The 19,784-nt window shown below is 46.9% G+C and overlaps 1 protein-coding gene across 1 annotated transcript; it reads left to right on the top strand.

Annotated features, from left to right (window-relative positions):
- The first annotated feature begins 1,542 nt into the window (after positions 1-1,542).
- Positions 1,543-7,382, top strand: ZNF691 (zinc finger protein 691). The gene is made up of 2 exons (XM_045859216.1): positions 1,543-1,612; positions 5,909-7,382. Exon 2 carries the CDS (start codon positions 5,918-5,920, stop codon positions 6,770-6,772), a length of 855 nt encoding a protein of 284 aa, XP_045715172.1. The 5' UTR covers positions 1,543-1,612; positions 5,909-5,917; the 3' UTR covers positions 6,773-7,382.
- The last annotated feature ends 12,402 nt before the right edge of the window (positions 7,383-19,784 follow it).

Here is a 19,784-nt window from a genome sequence, read left to right on the forward strand (position 1 = left end):
GCTTGAGATGCAGGGAGAACTGACATTTCAGTTTGAGCCTGAACGTAGGGAAAAGCGGGTGTCCAGTCGAAAGCTCTCTGGCAGGAAGAATTTCACTACGGGGAAGGGTCAACTATTTGGTTCTATTCAGGCCTTTAACTGACTGGATGAGGCCCGTCCGTGTCAGGGAGGTCAATCTACTTTACTCAAGCTAACAATTTAAATGTTGATCTTCTCATCCAAAAATACCCTTATAGAAACATCTAGAATATTTGACCAAATACTGGGCACCCTGTGGCCTAGGCAAGTTGATACATAAAATTAAACACCACAGTGCTTAAGTAGAATTTTTCACTTGCTTTTTTACAGTTCTTAAATAAAAGTTTGGTATCTATTGTTGTTATTTACATTGTGAATGAGAAGTTGAAGGAAAAGGCTTTGAACTGATAAGAGAAAAACAGATTATGGGTTTGGTTTCCAAACAGCCTTGAATCCACCCGAGCAAGCTTTAATCACAGTTAAAAATAAAGCCACAGTTTTATTTCTGAGCCTACCTTCTTAGCATTTATTTAAACCAATTTATGTGATAGTGTATGGGGGGTTATTTATATTTCATTCATCCACATTCAGTTTCAAACCTACTTTCCTGAATATCCCAATCTTAAAACTAACGTTGCTCACACTGGCTTCACCCAAGAGAATTTACCAGCAGGAAAGAAACCCGTCACTTGTAGAGGCAGAAGCTTGTTATATCCTTACAACAGCTCTGCCAGGAATTTTACAGCGGAGGAAAATGGTGCTTCCAAATAGCTGGGTGCTAGAACGGGGATTCTAAATCTGGTTTATCTAGCTCTGAAGACAATAGTCTTTGCAATGAAATACCGTGCAGGTATGAGAAGCCTGCTCATTTAGGCTACCTATTCATTTAGGCTCTTTCTTTTAAAAGTGAAGCCTAAAAAAAAAAAAAATCCTAATCCTTGTTCAGTTAGGATCAAAGACAACAATCAAGTTTCACCACATAGGACTCGGAAAAATCCCTGTGCAAGGGTGTTAGGAGATCCGGAGGCGGCTCTTAGGACAGGGAACTTTTAGCTTCTCTGACAAGTGGATTAGGTTAGTTGATCTTTAAAGTCCTTCCAGTTCTACAATCCTTTGATTTCCAGTTATGAGCCTCGATGGAGGTTCGCGACTCCAGGCTTCGTGGGATGTCTACAGAACCGGCAACACTCACCAACTCATGGAGTAGTGGCAGCTATCCTGCATATTCTACAACTCCCCAGACCAGTGGCCCGGCACGTTGGGCTTTTAAGGCCGAAGCGCAGAAGGAGATCTGAGGACCTTAGGAGGAAACCCAGTGTCCACAGCTGGGCTCAAAACTTGTAAAATATCTTCGTCGAGTCTACGATTTTCTTCAGGACTACAACTCCCAGCAGGCCACCCCGGAGCCCAAAGCTTATTGGCGGCCCCTCTCGAGTTTCTTGCGGCGTGGCAGCTAATATAGCCAATGGGAAAGAAAGATAGTTCTCAGAACCCAATCCTGGAAAGGTAGGGTGGGTCCTTTCTGGGTTCCGGCTCCGGCCCCTCCCCCGGCCCACCGAGGCAGCGATATCCCTGACCCAACGGCGGGAGCGAGGTGCGTTCAGGTTGGGCCCGGGGACACGGGGGAGGTGGATATGTTTTCGCGGGGACTCTGAGCATGGCTCCTTCCATCTCTCCGGGGAGCCAGAGGTTGTGGCTTTGCTCCCCGAACCCAGTGAGGGCAAATGGGGCCCTGAGATCCCGACCCCTGTGAACCTTCCCCAGCCCGCGCGCTAGACTGCTGGCCCCAGTCCTTAACCCCTGTCCCTTCTGTTGGCCTTCTGAGTACTCCAGTCCCCCTGCCACTGACCATATCTTTGGAGTCAGCCCCTCTTCTCTCACCCCTCCGGCCCAAGCCCGCTAGCAGCTCCGAACCCAGCCCCTGTCCTCCAGAACGCCGGATTCCTGGGGCTCCGCCCTGGGCTTCTTCCCTGCCCACAGCATATACCCCAGCCTCTTGGGTCCGGTTCCCCCGCACCTCTGTCTGCAGCGTTTGCGCCCTCTCTCCTGACCACCTTCTCTGACCCTCTGACTCCTTTGATTCCCCCCTCCCCCACCATCTCCGACCCGTTATCCAGGTACCCTGCACAGTTCCCTCTTCTTCTTTGGTCATTCCAAGCTTCTCTACCCCTTCCTCCCCCCGTTCTTAACTTGACCCTAAAGAACCCAAACTTTGGCCCTTCAGACCAACTTCCAGCTTGGTCTCTTCCCTCTAGTCTAGGCCTTCGGCCTGCAGCATCTGGCCAGCCCCATCTTCTTGGCTCTTACTGTGTAGACCTGACTCCACCTCCACTGCCAGAATCCCTTCCACTCTCCGTCCTCCTTGCACCTCTGAGCCTTGGGGAAGACCAGCTGGATGGGCCCCCTTCTCCCCCAAATCTCTGAAATGTGATCTGAAAGTGTCTCTCTGGACCTTACCTGCTACAGTCTTCTCAGTAGACAGTGGGTTCCCCATCTCTGGGAGTCCCAATCTGACTCACCCATTCTGCAAGTCCTAGCTGGAATACCGCCTTTTCCCTGAAGCTGGTCATCCCAGATCTCTTCAGGGAGAGATGCCCATGGGGTCTGAAATCCTATGGCACTGTTTTTTCTTCCCCTCCCTCCCTCCTTCTCTCCCTCCCTCCCTCCCTCGTTCCCTTTCTCCCTTCCTTCCATTTTTCTTTCCCTCCCTTCCTTTCTCCCTTCCCTTCTCTCTCCCTCCCTCCTTTCCTCTTTCTTTCTCTCCTTCTCTCTCTTATTTCCTTCTCCCCTCTCTCTCTCTCCAACACTAGTGTGGTGCATAAAAGCACTGGCTTTGGAGTGATGGACACAGGTCCTAGTTCTGCTAATCACGTGCTGTGTGCCCTTGGGCAAGTTACAATTCCTCTGTGCCTCAGTTTCCTCATTGCTTACATAAGTTGTGAGAATGAAATGAGATGATTCACATGTAGTGCTTAGTCCAGGGCTTAGCACTTGGTATGAGCTTTAAAATGTTAACTATTATTATTGTTCCCGTACAGTGTGCCAGCTGCTGTATGAGGCACTGAAGAGTGGGTACAAAAGTGACTAAGGCACAGTCCCTGTGCCCCTGCAGCTTAACCTTCTATTGTACCAGAGTTTCTGGTACAGCTTGTTTCACTGTACCGTACCACAAACTGTTTGAGGGTAGAAACCACAGCACTAAATCTTTCTGCTCTTACTTTGACCCAGCATTCAGACCTAGGTAGAATCAGCTTGGATAAAGGTAGGTTCTCAGAGGAGCAGGATTGGAAGCGAGTGGAGGCTGTGTAGCCCACTGCATGGAGCCCTAAGTGGGGTGGGCAGGGTCAGGGAGTGAATCAAGTTCATATTCACTCATATGTTTAAAAACATTTGAGTCCTGGGCCTTGTGCTGGGGAGAGATTACCAAAATGACCCAGTCCCTACCCTCATATGAACTACTAGGGGAAACAGACATGTAAATGGCTAATTGCAAATCACAGTAAAATCAAGTATAAGATTCTGTGGGGGCTTAAATGAGGAAGCGGGCAGGAATCGAGAGATTGCCGAGGAGCAGTGGGTGAGAATGTTCACAAGCACGACGTGGGTTCTGGAGACAGGCCTGGCCCTGATTTGTTCAACTCATGCACAAATACTTATTAAGAGTCTTCTCTATCTGACCACCACTACTCAAGGAGTTGAAGTTACATTAGTGAATAAAACAAGGACCCTGGCCCTCACGGACTTATGTTTTAGCAGGGGGAGACAGATAATGAATGAGAGACACACAAATAAATGCAGTGCTAGAAGGTGAGAAGTGCTGTGGGGAGGGGGACTGGGCGTGTGGGAGGGGTTGTGATGTTTAAAAGGATGGTCAGGAAACAGTGCACTAGTGTCAAGGAGTAAACTGATGTTTAGCTGCGCATTTGAAAGTGAAGCAAGTCTATTTCAGCACTGCTTAGCTAGCTTCCTCCAGAAACTTTCAGACAGAGATTGGTAAGCTATAGCTTGCCTCCTTTTATTTTAAATAAAGTTTTATTGGGGCACAGCCACGTTCATTTACGTATTGTCTGTGGCTGCTTTTACAACACAATGGAGCTAAGTAATGGCAACAGAACTGCTATGGGCCCAAATAGTTACTAAACATTTACTCTCTGGCCCTTTATAGAAAAGGTTTTCTGACCCCATTTCTTAAAGACTTGAGGCCCTGTCCGTATTTCCCAATTTAGATTACATATGGTCTTGTACCTTTTTTTAATTAAAAACATTTTTTTTCCTAACAAGATCACTGAAGGGGATCTTTTTCATTCTCGCGTTCTTCGCAGGGCTAGGAAATAGTGTCTTCGACAACTGTGGTAGCAGCTGTCGTTCGCTGAGTGCCTAGTAAGTGCCACACACGACACTGAGCACATCACAGACATTGTCTCCAACACAGAGTTCTGCAGCGCAGGTCGGGTATCCCGGGTCGGTGATGCGGGAGTTGAGGCCCAGAGTGGCTGAGTAATCTGCAGCGTTGTAAAGATGCTGCGTCACCAGTGGGCTCCGACCCTGAATGCAGTCAGTGCCCCAACTGTCACTCTGTGTGGCTGTTTTCCCCTAATACGTCCTGACTTGAAGAAGTATCAGTCTTCATTTTCTGTCATCAGCATCCTCTCACAGTCTGTGCTTCCCTCCCTCACCCCTCCGTTCACATCACTCTGTGCAGAGTCTTCCGCAGCCCGCTCAGCCTTTTGCGATGGTATTTCTTCATGGCCCAGAGGAAACACCAGACCCCCCTCTTGTCTGAAGTACTTCTGTCTCCTCATTCCCTGTCCTTGGCTCTAGGGCCTCAAAGGAATGTGCGCAGCTTAGCAGGCACTTACTGAGGTCTGCACAAGCCGGCCCTGTGCTCAGTACTGTGTGTGTGTAGCTGTGTGTGGGGGAAGTGTGGTTTGTGTGTCCGTGGCATGTATGGTGTGAGTATAGATGTGTGTATGGTGTGCGATTGGGTAGCCATGTGTGTGGCTGTATGTGTGGGAGGGCTGTGCACGGTGTATTGGATGTGCATGTGTGTGGCCTGTGAGAGTGCTGTGAGAGTGTGGTATGAGTGTGTGTCTTTATGTGACTGTGGTATGTACGTGTGGTGTGAGAATGTGGCTGAGCGTATCTTGTGTGTGAGGATGGCTGTGCACGTGGTGTGTGCACACGCACATGTGCTATATATGGTGTATGAGAGGGGAAGCGTGTACCGACCAATCAGAACGGACACAGGCTGAGTGCCCTGCAGTAGGTCTGGATGGCTCAGGTGTTAACTCTTTAGTTGCCGGATTATGGTGAGGTCCTGAGAAAGGAAGGGAAGGGAAGGGTGGCTGAACCCTTACGAGGATGCAGAGCCAGACCTCATAAACAAGCAGGAGAGTCTCAAGAATCAGAGATTCTGTTATGATCATTTTTGAAAGCAGACACATAGATGGATGCTGTCAAGGAAGGTTTTTTTAAAAAAAGATTAAAAAATAAGAGGAATTTTAGTTAACTTACAGTTGAACTCATTCTGAAAAGCTGAAAATCTGAAATCATTCTAAAATGGAAACTACTTGCACATAAATTATAGTCTAGACCATTATTGTTTAGTGGTATTAAGAAAAAAGGTATTAAAATTTCACAAATATTATTTGTTGGTGGTGGACAAAGCTGTGTCTTCTTTTTGTTCTGGTTTGGTGACTTTAAACATCTGGAAGTTTGTTCACTTGAAAGTAAGTAAAGGCATTCTATGCACTTATTTCCATTAATTGAGGTTACTTCTGATGGCTGGTTCGTGGGGAAGGTGTATACGCCTTTGGACAGAAGAGCTGCTTCCCTGGGACCTGGCCCAACCCTAGGAATAAAGGTGTTGGCCATTTGTGTTCATTCTCAGGGCTCGGAGATGGGCAGTGAGAAGGAGCAGGATCCAGAGCAGCACCTGCCTGAGGAAGGGGAGCGGGGTAAGCCCTGGAGAGTGGATGACTCAGAGGGCTTTCGGATCCCAGCTGGGGAGAAAGAGCATGGGCCAGAGAGCCAGTCGGTGGGGCTGCAAGGGATCCATCCAAAACGGCCATGGCAGAAAGTCATTGTACCCACTGGAAAGCCAGGGGACCCCATTGCTCAGCCAAGGCCTGAGGCCGAGGAGAAGCCCTTTGTATGTGCCCAGTGTGGCAAAACCTTCAATAATACCTCCAACCTGAGAACACACCAGCGGATCCACACGGGTGAGAAACCTTACAAATGTTCTGAATGTGGCAAGAGCTTCTCGAGAAGCTCCAACCGCATCCGGCACGAGCGGATCCACCTGGAAGAGAAGCACTACAAATGCCCCAAGTGTCAGGAGAGCTTTCGGCGGCGCTCGGACCTCACCACGCACCAGCAAGATCACCTGGGCAAGCGGCCGTACCGCTGTGACATCTGTGGTAAGAGCTTCAGCCAGAGCGCCACGCTGGCCGTGCATCACCGGACCCATCTCGAGCCCGCGCCCTACATCTGCTGTGAGTGCGGGAAGAGCTTCAGCAACAGCTCCAGCTTTGGGGTGCACCACCGCACCCACACAGGCGAGAGGCCTTACGAGTGTGCCGAGTGTGGGCGGACCTTCAGCGATATCTCCAACTTTGGAGCCCACCAGAGGACCCACAGAGGGGAGAAGCCCTACCGGTGCACCCTGTGCGGGAAACACTTCTCCCGGAGCTCCAACCTCATCCGCCACCAGAAAACGCACGTGGGAGAGCAGGCTGGGAAAGAGTCCACCTGAAGGAGAGTGAGGGGAGAGAGAGACCCTCTAGGAGTATAGAAAGATCTTTAGGACCTGCTGCTGCCTCCTTGACCTCAGCCCCTTCACCCCACTTTGGAGGATGGTTTCCCGATGCCTCTGAAGCCAGGATCTGCAGGATGCCTTGAGAAGGGACTCGAATAAAAATCCTTGCCCCCTTCCAATCCAGTTTCTTGCCTTGGAAAGTCAGAAGATCTGGTCTTGGCTTTGTCTCCTTGGGGTGAAAGAGAAATAGCATAGGTTTAGTACATGCTCATTTCATTAGGGCCACTGTCCCTGGCCTTTGAGGAAGTACCTACGCGATGGGCATCTCTGTCTGAAGATCCTCCAAACCGTGTACGAAGTGCTTAGGACACAGCGCAGTGGCCTGCTAGCTCCCATCTGCTGTGCCCCCGCTGGGCTAGGGGGAGCACTCCGCCCAATGGAAGGGGCCTCCTTGGCCTGGAGGAGAGGCCTGAGGTCCTGCCTTAGAGGTGAAAGGGCAGCCGCCAGAGAGCTGTGACCCGGGGACCTTCACACTGCCCCCTGTGTGTGACTTGTTATCCCCACCCCAACCTGCCTCTGTTCCCCGAGTGATGAGCAGTAAAACCCTTCAATGCAAAGGACCTGTGTACTTATTTGGGGCATTAAGGAAGTGGGCCGCTGGGGGTGTGGTCTCTCTGCAGCCACTCAGGGAGAAAGTGGGATTTCAAGGAAGACACGGTGGGTGGCTGCTCTGAGAAGCAAAGGGAGGCTGAGTCGCTGGGCCTCCGAGGAGGAAGGAGAAAGGGAAGGAAGTCACAGTAACTGAGCATCCACTGTCTGCCATAGATTTCACGGGTCACATTCACATTCTTGATTTCATTTAGTTGTCACAGCAACCCTCAAGGGAGTAAGATGAGGACACAGACGTGAGGAAAGGTGGAGTCATACAGCAGCGAGTGGTAGAGGCAGAGTTCACACTTGGGCCTCCCTTGGTTCCGAGATGATACTCTTCACTGCACTCACCTTGCCGGCTCTGAAGCAGCAGCCGCTTAGGGGGCTTACCTGGGACCGAGTGATTGCCTAGAGGTGGCAGCTAGTGTGGCCTCTTCACGAGGCCCCTGACTATTTGCTCTGTAGGGAGTTAGTGCCAGCCTTTTAAACTTTAGGTTATTGATTGAGAACTTACCCTGTATCTGGGAAAAATGACAGCGGCAGGGAGTAGGACGTGAGGGACGGGGTAAGATGAACCCAGAATGAGAGTCTTTGACCTTAGTAACAATAATTCAGTGCCTGCATCTGGGACAGCTTAGCAGGGATCATCCCCGGCTTCTTGCCCTGGTTTAGGCCTGGTTCCGCAGTGCAGATTTCAATGTTTTCTGCAGAGAAGTTAAGTGTTCACCCAGATTTCCTATGAATACGAAAGACCCCTCTCTCCTTGCCAGTCTGCGGCCCTGCTCCTCTGGCGTGAAGGGCCTCCTTCACTTGTAGCCGGTTGGCAGGATGTGACTGTGGCACCTGGTTTGGGACTGACCACCATAACCTGACCTGTCACAGGGGACCCTGCCACCCACCTAGGAAGGGAGGTGCCCGGGAATTTGCACACTTGATCCTATGGAGTTCTCAGCAACCCTGCGAAGTTAGAACTCTGCACCTTTGACAGCTGCAGAAACAGGCTGACGGAACATGACTCATCCTCGACGACCTGGCAAGCAGATGGCAGGGTCAGGGACCGAACCTGCTTCTGCCGAATCCAAAACCTGTATTGTTCCCAGCTGTAAAAGAAGACTTCCCAAATAATTCCCTAACAGTCGTAGGACATGTCACAGTTTATGAAGCGCTTTTATTTTACCTACATTTTCCTACTTCTTGGAAATCTCCATACAAAATATTTTAAATGTAGAGTCACCCAAACCGGCATGTATGAATTCTCGCAATCCCAAATAATGAAAGTCGCCGTCTCCCAAACACCTGCTGAGCACTGGTGATTGAGCATCTACTACCTCTGATCTCCATAATGTCACCAAATGGACCCGGGGGACAAAATACTATTACCAAATGGCTCCCCTTCTCCTGGGGTTCCCCTGTATTGGTTTGCCTTTCCCGTCACCAGGGAATTATAGCTCTCAATGCCAGAGATTGATGAAAAGGAAAGGAACTATTTATTCAAAAAGTTATACAGACTTAGAGTAATGACTTAATGTCTTCATTAAAATCCCAAAGTCCCTTAAAACACCCCCCCTTTGCCCAGTCCTGGGTGCTATATCTCAGGAAAAGAAATAGAAGTCTGTGGCTCAGGTAGCCCCTAGTTCTTCCCAGTAATCTGTGCTCGGCTGGTAGGCCTCCCTCAGTTCCCAGCACCATCAGCGGTGTCACCAGGATCTCCAGTTCTTAACCCAAACTCACAGTGCACCTTCTCATGGCCCACCAGCAAGAGTCCTTTCACCCCTTTCCTTCCTGCAGTGTCTCTCCTGCATTTTTCTAAACTGCTAAGAGAGAGCTCTGCATTGCAGCTACATCTTGCTTTCCAGCTTCCTAAGCTGTGTGGTTCTCCTCGAGTGGCTGCCATGCCTCGGTTCAAATCCCAGCTGCATTCCATTTCTGACTCCTCCCACAATCAGTTACACCTGCCAGCATTCCCATATTTTTCCAGCTTTTCTGGGCTGCTATAGTATGTCCAGGCAGGTGTGGCCCTGTGGCATGGAGCCAATCGTCTCCAATCGCCTCCAAGCTCTCACGTAAGTGCTATAAGTAGGGGGAGTTGCCTCCCAGTTACATCCTGGGTGGAAGTCACTCCCATCTCCCTGACTCAAAAAGCAGCCACAGCTATTTAACATATCCATGAAACCAGTCAAAAGTTATAGATATGTTAAATGACCACTCTAGAGGTTATTTGCAAAACTGTTGGTATGCTAAATAACTCAATGGCCCTGCTCCATGTGTCCCATCTCCCTATCCAGACTTATGGGGGTGAGGACATCCTATATTTTTAATATTTCCTGCACACTCAGTTCTGGACCCCATTACAAATCCCTCTTTGGTTGGGGGGGTGCTAACTGCACCCTGTTACAGTAACTATCCTGCTATCCTGCAAGGTAGCAGTATGCACATTTTCAAGATAGAAAAGTTCCGAGAGGTTAAATGACTTGACCTAATGACTGAACTGGGATTCAAATCAGATATGTCTGATTCCAAGGCCAAGCCCTTCATTAGACCCATGAAAAGCTACTTTCTTTCAGCCTGGGGGCTCGGCATCATTACCCTTTAAACCTAGAGCCTTAGTGACAGCTACTGTGACTTTAGGAATCTTTGCTGCCAATAAGACCCGGGACCAATGTACAAGGCCCCTACTTTGATCACGAGACATAATTTGCTGACCAATCTCATTTGTCCTTTTAAAAAAAAAAAAAGATTTTATTTATTTTTTTAGAGAGAGGGGTAAGGAAGGAGAGAGGAGGAGAAATATCGATGTGCAAGGGAAACATCAATCGGTTGTCTCCCCCACGCCCCCAACCTCGGACCTGGCCCACAGCCCAGGCGTGTGCCCGGGCTGGGAGTCCAACCTGCGACCTTTTGGTTTGGAGGCCGGCACTCAGCCCACTGAGCCATGCCGGCGAAGGGCTTATTTGCCCTTTTCTGACCAAGTTCATGGGCTAGGGTTTCTGTGTTATCCAGACCTTTAAGTTTTAATAATTTAGTCACTCTCCGACTTGTGTTTTTGTTAGCTTCCTTTATTTTCTCCTTTATTCTCTTTTCTTCTCCCCCTTCTCACTTCTCCCTCAATTTTTTTCTCTCGCTCCCTCCTCTCTTAGTTACTGCGAGTACCGACAGTGAAGAAGACGTAGCTCCCATTTTCTCTGAGTTCCAATGCAGGATGGGAGCTGTGGTTACAGTTTTTCCCAGGGTTCCACAGGAGCCCAGAGGAGGGCCTGAACTTGGCCTATATTGGACATTTGGGCCCAGAAGTTAATAATACCTGGTCCTTCCAGGACCCCAGGAGAAAAGAAACTTCCCTCTAAACAAGGTGTTGGTCAACGCAGGTGGGAACGGCTAACTCTTTGTAAGGGAGGAGACTGGGACAGGGGTTGCTTTTGGTCTCGAAGAATGAACGAAGAATGAACGGGTCTTTGCTAGGTAAAGGAGAGGACGGGGAGGCTTAGGGTTTTAGGGAATGGGGAAATGCTTGGCGTAGTTTAGCGTGTCCTGTGAGGAGCAATCGGAGCTGACAAGGTAGATGGAGGCCAGATCACGAAGGGTGCTGGGTTTCAGGATAAAAAATGTGGACAGTGATGTAAAGCAGGGGGATGTCGCGATCACATCACCCTTTAGGGGGACACCCAAGTCAGTGTGGAGGGTGAAGGTAAGAGGGTCGAGTTAGCAGGTGCCAGCTGGGGCTCTCCTAACCCGAGAGAGCTCCGGGCTGTTGTCTCAGAGCCAATTCCGCAGACGGGGAGGATTCCAACCCTCCACACAATTTCTCCGGATTGCTGGGATATATGCTTTTATGGTCTCCTCTTGCCAAAGGATCTTGCCAAAGGTTCCGGTGGTCTACAAAGCCTTCTGTGTTTTGTCCCCCTTAGCCCTGTCACAGAATTAAGAACCCTCATCAACTTCCCTGAGAAACTGTCATACCGGGCATTCTGTAAGTTTAGAATCCCTTTGAGAGATTGGGAATCTTGGGGAGGGGTTTACATCACGGCGTGTCACTAGCTTGCTGTGCTCTTTCCTCCCGTCACTGCCCCCCCCCCCCCGCCCCCGTCTCCCAGACTGCCCCAGAAACTCCAGGGTGTTCTACTCTATTACAAAAAGCTCTTTAGCTTTTCTGAGCCCTGATGCCCATTTGCGTACACAAACACATCAAGGAGCTCAGCACAACAAAGTCCTCACTATTCAACAACATGCCTCCACCCCATAAAGCAATTGCAAAATAAACAAACATTCGAGGAGATTTGCAAAGCATGTCATGTTGAAGGTTTAAGGCAGCAGTCTGAGCACAAGCGATTGTCTCCCCTTCCTTCTGAGACCCTTCCCCCAAACAACAGAAAAGGATGTAAACACATAACAGCCAAGAGAATGGCAGGGAAGAGGGGTGTCGGGGGCAAAGACAAATTTCAGGGAATAGATGATGCACAACGATGGCTTAACTGAGTGAAGGAAGCCATAGCCCAGACATCGGCAAGGGGAGTGAGAGCCAGTCTTCCTGGCAAACTCCCGGGGAGGCTCGGAGTTCATAATTAGCAAGTGCTGAGGAGGACAGATAAAAGTGGACCTAAAAACCAGGGGGTTTGTAGGTCTGTCCCTGCAGAAGCTTGCACCAGTCATTCACCCCCCTCTTATCTCCAGGATGGAGGGTGACGCGTACTTTCTTCCAGACGAGTGACACACATATGTGCACACGTGTGCATGTGCACATGCAACAAAACCCCAGGAGGTTCACTCTCCAGAAATCCAATAAATCTCTAAGAGAAATTTAGTGTGTTTAGTGTGGTGTTGGCATACCAGAATAAAGCTTTGGTCATTCTAACATTTATGAACCCTCCCCCCATCTCTCCAAGGATCACCTGCCCACTGACCCTACAGTCCAGCCGGCCAGAAAACCTTACCCATCCTACTGTTCAAGAGGGTGACTACATCCGGGGACAGACACAGCAACAGAGAAAACCATCTCAGTCACTGGAATTAATAGACTTGGACTGTTATTTTTTTTAATCCTCACCCAAAGATATGTTTATTGATTTGAGAGAGAGGGGGAGAGAGAGACTGATAGAGAGAGAGAGACCTCCTCCCATATGCATACTCTGACCAGGGATTGAACCCACAACCTAGATACGTGCCCTGACTGGGGATCAAACTCACAACCTTTTGGTTTATGGGATGACGTTCCAACCAACTGAGCCACCCAGCCAGGGCTGGTCTGTTATTTTATAACAGGCAACCAGGAGCACCAAAATTATGAAGACAGCTAGAAGCATGAGAGAGAGAGAGAGCGAGAGCGAGAGAGAGAGAGTGAAGGAGGGAGGGAGAGAGAGAGAAGATAAATAATAAGTGATTCTAGAAAACAAAGTTATAATGGTGCAGCAAAATCTTTAAAAATTCTAATTATATCCTTAGAAAGATCTGAGAAGATACTACCTCCATAAAACAGGAAAGCTGCTACTGGAAAGGAACAATTAGAAAATAAGAAGCAGCTTTTGGAAATTAAACACAATGATAGCTAAAATAAGATATTCAAGAGATCACTTGGAAGATAAAATCAAGAAAATTTCCTAAAATGTTGAGCAAAAACACAAAGATGTGAAAAGAATAAATAAAGGACATAGAAGATCAATCCAGGAGGTTCTTATGACGAAGACGGCTGGTGGTCCCTAAAATCTGTTCACCTATTTTTTGAGGGGGGCACTTAAAGAACCAACATTTCCCAGTCTCCTTTGCAGTTAGGTCTAGTCATGTGATTTAAGTTCTTGCCAAAGGAAAATGAGCAGAAACGGCACGTGACATTGCTAGACCTCGACCTCAGGAAAGCAGGTGTGCCTTCACCCCATTTTCTTTCCCCGTCACCCGCTGTAATCTGTAGGAATCCAGCTGTGATGGTTGCAGACTCTATAATATCCTACTGTAGACTTGCCAGATAAAACACAAGACACCCAGTTAAGTTTGAATTTTAGGTAAACAAGGAACCATTTTTAGTGTAAGCGCGGCACAGGTATTGCACCCCAGTGATGGCAGAGCAGCAGGATAGAAGGAACTGGGTTCTTGAATTTAGCACCTAACAACTCCACCCCACTCACTTGGAGGCTCACCTCACAACTGTTAGTGAGAGAGAAATACTCTTCTTTTTGTACGCCAAGCCACAGATTGGTTGGGTCTCTTTTTTTACAGCGCCCTAACCTTTCACCCTAACTGATGCATAGAAGTGAATTTCTGTCATAATAAGACTGTGGCACATCTTACTACTGCCATCAGTCATTTTTTCCCCACAATTTAACATACCTCAAACTGGGATGTGTTCAATAATTGATGCTGTTTTATTTTTTAAAGATTTTATTTATTTATTTATTTATTTATTAGAGGGAGAGAAACATCGATGTGAGCAAGAAATATTGATTGGTTGCTCCCCATAGGCGCCCCTATTGGGAACAGAATCCGCAACCCAGGCATGTGCCCTGACCAGGAATTGAACCAGCAACCTTTTGCTGCCTGGAACTATGCCCAACCAACTGAGCCACACTGGGCAGGGCAATTGATACTGTTTTAGACACAATGAAATATTACATTATAAGATGAGGCAGAACAGGATCTCAGCCTTCACTGTCCAACAGAAGCACCGACTTAACAACAATATGTGGACCAAAATACGTTTAAGAGAATTCCTCACAGCTGCAAGCCAGCACAGCTCAGCTCAGGTTGTTCTTGGGCGGGTGCAGGGGTGTGGGTGGGGTTGGGGGTGGAGAAGAGTGGAAGATGTGTCCCAAGTTCTGGCTTTTCAGAAGGCTGCTTGAGAGACTGGTTTCTGTCTCACCTGATTTGGGACTGATGGGGAGCCAAAACACTCTGGAAGCCAGTGACTGAGCACAACATACTGGTACTTTTGGATGCTGCTGAATGGGATCGCTTGGGGCTCTAACACCAGCAAACCTGAAGTACCACAAATAGACACCAGAGGGAGCAAGAGACCAGAAAAAGAAAGCAGCAACCTCTCTATTTGGGAGAGTAGCCTCACAGGCTGGGAGAAGTCACAAGCACCAAAAACGTGTTGTGAGGTCTCCAGAATCTCTAGCCAGACTGATTATTAAAGGTCTTCCCCTGCCTGAAGCCGGTGCATTAAAAAATCAGAAAAATGATGTGTGAACAAAACAAGGATATCAACAGAGAGACAGAAGCTATAAAAAAGAACCAAACAGAAATCCTGGAACTGAAGAATATGATAAATGAAATTTGTTAGATGGTGTTCAGCAGCACATTTTATCAAACAGAATCAGTGAACTCGAAGGCAGATCACTTGATGTTATTGAGTCAGAGAAACAAAAACAAAAGAATAAAGAAAAGTGAAGAAAGCCTAAGAGATGTGTAGGATACCATAAAACAGACCAATGCAGGCCTACCTTGGAGATACTGGGGGTGTGGTTGCAGACCACTGCAGTAAAGTGAGTCTCTCAATAAAGGGAGTCAACCTTTTCCTCTGGTGGAGTGTCTTGCTTTCAACTGGTAATAAATGCAACATCTGTCACTTCCAGCTAAGATGGAGGCATAGGTAGATACACTTTGCCTCCTTGCACAACCAAATAAGGACAACAACAAATTTAAAATGAGAAAATAACCAGAACTGCCAGAAAATCAAACTGTATGGAAGTCTGACAACCAAAGAGTAAAAGATGAAACATTCACCCAGACCAGTAGGAGGGGCGGAGATGGGCAGCCGGGATGGAGAGGTTTCATGGCAAGGTGGTGGCTGGAGGACTGGGGTGGGCAAGGTGGTAACTGGCAGAGTTGGGGGTCCCACATTTGTGTGACAATAAACCAGGACAGACAACTGGGGAGTGAGACAGACCGCACAACCCAGGGATCTAGTGCAGTGAAATAAAGCCTCAAAACCTCTGACTGTAAAAACCTGTGGGGGTTGCGGTGCTGGGAAAAACACACAGCCTCACAGAAGGGTTCATTGGAGAGACCTACAGGGTCCTAGAACATACACAAACCCACCTACACAGGAATCAGCACCAGAAGGGCCCAATTTGCTTATGGGAAGCGGGGGAAGGGACTGAAAGCTGGCTGAGAGCGGAGCAAGTGGCATTGTTCCCTCTCAGACCCCTCCTCACATACAGCATCACAACAAAGCAATGTGGGTTGCCCCACCCTGGTGAATACCCAAGGTTCTGCCCCTTACTATGTAACAGGCATGCTCAGACAAAGAAATACGGCCCAGAGGGGGCCAAGATGGAGGCATAGGCAGAAATGCTTCGCTTCCTCGCACAACCAGAAGAAAAAACAACCAATTTAAAAACAAAGAACAATCAGAACTGCCAGAAAAACATTTGCATAGAAGTCCAACAACCAAGGAGTGAAAGAAACATTCAAGCAAAGATAGGAGGGGAGGAGACGGGCAGTGGGGCAGAGAGGACTCGTCCAGGCAGCAGCTGGTGGACCGCACAGGCAACCCCACATTAGCGTGCAGACATGCCTGGGGGAAAGCGGGGGAGCAAGTCAGACAATGAAACTCTGGGTTTCAGCGCAGGCAACTAAGTACTGAAAACCACAGTTTGAGGAAAAGATCTGTGGGGATTGTGGCAGCAGGAGAAACTCCCACTCTCACAGGAGAGTATGTTGGAGAGACCCACAGGGTCCTAGAATGAGCACAAACCCACCCACCTGCAAATTAGCACCTAAGGGGCACAAACCACTTGTGGGAAGCAAGGGAAGTGACAGAAAGTGGGAGGAGAACACGGCAAGCAGCATCGTTCCCTCTCTGACCCCTCCCTCACAGACAGCGCTGTGAAGCAGCAAAGAGGGTTGCCCAACCCTGGTGAATACCTAAGGCTCCTCCTCTTGCATGTAACAGGTGCACAGAGACAAAGAAATATGGCCCAAATGAAAGAACAGATCAAAACTCCAGAAAAAGAGCTAAGCGACAAGGAGACAGCCATCCTATCAGATGCAGAGTTCAAAACACTGGTAATCAGGATGCTCACAGAATTGTTTGAGCTTGGTTGCAAAATGAAGGAAGAAAGGAAGGATACACAAAGTGAAATAAAGGAAAATGTACAGGGAACCAATAGTGATGGGAAGGAAACCGGGACTCAAATCAACGATTTGGAACAAAAGGGAAAAATAAGCATCCAATTTATTTGAAGAATAAAGAAACAAGAATGCAAAAATAAAATGAGGAGAAGCTTAGGAACATTTGGGGCAACTTTAAACATTCCAACATCTGAATTGTAGGGGTGTCAGAAGGAGGAGGAGGAGGGGAAGAAGAAGGGCAGCAAGATATTGAAAACTTATTTGACCACATAATGAAGGAAAACTTCCTCAATCTGGCAAAAGAAATAGACTTCCAGGAAGTCCAGGAAGCTCAGAGAGTCCCAAAGAAATTGGTCCTAAGGAGAGCACACCAAGGCTCATCATAGTTAAGTTACACAAGATTAAGATAGGAGAGAATCTTAAAAGCAGCAAGAGGAAAGGAGAGAGTTACCTGTAAAGGAATTCCCATAAGGCTATCAGCTGATTTCTCAAAAATCTTACAGGAAAGAAGGGGCTAGAAAGAAGTAATCAAAGTCATGAAAGGCAAGGACCTATATCCTAGATTACTCTCTCCAGCAAAGCTATCATTTAGAATGGAAGGGCAGATAAAGTGCTTCCCAGATGAGGTCAAGTTAAAGGAGTTCATCATCACCAAGCCTTTATTATATGAAATGTTAAAGGGACTTATCTAAGAAAAAGAAGATAAAAAAATGTACAGTAAAATGATAGCAGACTCACAATTATTAACAACCACACCTAAAACAAAAACAAGAACAAACTAAGCAAACAGCTAGAACAGGAACAGAACCACAGAAATGGAGATCACATGTGGGGAGGGAGAGGGCGGAGAATGGGGGAAAAGGTACAGACAATAAAAAGCATAAATGGTGGGTACAAATAGAAAGGGGGAGGTTAAGAACAGAATGGGAAATGGAGAAGCCAAAGAACTTACATGTATGACCCATGGACATGAACTGAGGTGAGGGAATGATGGTAGGAGGGGGGTACAGGGTGGAGGGGAATAAAGGGGAGAAAAAATGGGACACCTATAATAGCATAATCAGTAAAAATATTTTAAAAATGCACTATCTGTGAGATGCAATGAAGCAAAGCACAATAAAGCAAGGTATGCCTGCATATGTGATATGGGAGCTCCAGAAGAAAAACAAAAGGAAGAAAGGGAAAGAGCTTATTGAAGAAATAGTGTTCAAAACACTCCCCAAACCAAGGAAGGAAATGGATATCCGTATTCAAGACACTCAACGGCTCCAAGTATAATGACTCCCAAGGGGCCCACCCCAAGGCACATCATAATCAAACTGCTCAAAGTGAAAGACAGAGTCTTGAAAGCAGCAAGAGAGAAGCAACTTGCTGTATACAAGGGAGAACCTACATTAGCACTGTGTTCCCAGGAGAAATCTCACAGGCCAGAAGCAAGTGAGGTGGTATATTCAAGATGCTGAAAGAAAAAAGACAATCGCAAACCCATAATGCTAGAAAAACTGCCTTTCAAAATGAAGGAGAAATACTTTCCCAGGTAAACAAAAGCTGAGGCAATTCGTTACCACTAGCTCTGCCTTTCAAGACATGCTAAGGGGATGACTCAAGTCGAAACAAAAGCAGACTAGACAAAAACATGAAAGCATGTAAAAGTGTACAACTTGTTGGTGAAGGTAGAAATACAGACAAAGGGAGGCTGTAGTCATGCGCTGCTTAATGGCAGGGCTACGTTTTGAGAAATGCATCGTTACGTGATTTTGTCCTCGTGCAAACATCACAAAATACACACACCTAGATGGATAGCCTACCACACACCTTGGCCGTATGATACAGCCTATTGCTCCTCGGCTACAAGGCTGTTGTTCAGCACGTTACTGTACAAAACGGCACAAGATTAAACCGAGCACAGAGAAATGATGTAATCAAGTGACTCGGTGAACATGAGATGTATGAGGCTGCTGCCCATGTAACATGATGTCCTGTTTTACAGCAAGCTTTTTTTTAAATGAGTAGAGAAAGTACATTCTAAAGTAACGATTAAGAAGTATAGTAGAGCAAATACATAAACCAGTAACATAGTTGTATATTATATTATCAAGTATTGTGTAATTGATAATTGTATGTGCTGTATTTTCATATGACCGGCAGTGCACCAGCATCACCACAAACACATCAGTGATGGTGTGGGCTGTGACGTCATGATGGCTATGATGTCACAAAGTGACAGGAATTTTCTAGCTCCATTACAATGCTATGGGACCGCCATGGTGCGTGTGGTCATTGTTGACCAAAGCACTGTGATGTGGTGTGTGACTGTGCTGTAACACTGTAACAGCGTTGCAAAAATCGCTTTAATTTCAGTGTAGAATTTCAAAGACAAAAGCATAAAAATAAATATAATGATAAAATGATTTTAATGTATACAATTTATATAAAGATGTAATTCGTGACATCAATTACATCAAGTAGGGTGGGGAGATACAAAACAGTAGGGTTTTGTATACAATCGAAGTTAAATTGTTATTGGCTTAAGGTAAGTGATTGTAAGATATTTTGTGTAAGCCCTATTGTAACCACAGGGGGGAAATACCTGTAGAAGATACACAATAGAAAAATGAGAAAGGAATCAAAGTATGTCAATATGAAAAAATCGACAACCAGCAGAAAAAGCAGAAAGAGAGGAAAAGAGGACAAAGTAGCTATAAGACAGACAGAAAACAATGAACAGAGTGGCAATAGGAAGTCCTTCCCTTTTAATAATTGCTACAGATGTAAATGGATAAGCTCCTCAATCAAAAGACTTAGAGTGACTGAATGGATTAAAAAATCCATTCACTGTTTACAGGGGATTCATCTATATGTAAAGACACACATAGGCTGAAAGTAAAAGGAAGGGAAAATATTCCATGCAAATAGTAAACGAAAGAGTAGAAAAGGCCATATTTATATCAGGCAAAATAGACTTTAAGGTAAAAACTTGCATAAGAGACAAAGAAGCACATTATTTAATGATAAAAGGGTCAGTTCACCAGGAAGATATAACAATTATAAAAATACGAGGTCTGTCTGGAAAGAGTCCAGCCATTGTTAACACAACAAGAACAGTTTGCTCAATATCCATGTAGCCTGGCAGCTGAGGAGAGTGGACTGGAATATGCATGTGTGAACAATGATGACTTCACTGTACTAGTCAGTGGGGGCAGTAGACGCCATTGAGTGGCATGTGTACTGTGTGGCTGTTGCATTCAAAATGACTGAGCAGGTAGAGCAACAAATCTGTGGCAAACTTTGCATTAAG

Source organism: Phyllostomus hastatus, unplaced genomic scaffold, assembly GCF_019186645.2.
Source record: "Phyllostomus hastatus isolate PE091 unplaced genomic scaffold, TTU_PhHast_1.1 phas_scaffold_182, whole genome shotgun sequence".
NCBI lineage: Eukaryota > Metazoa > Chordata > Mammalia > Chiroptera > Phyllostomidae > Phyllostomus > Phyllostomus hastatus.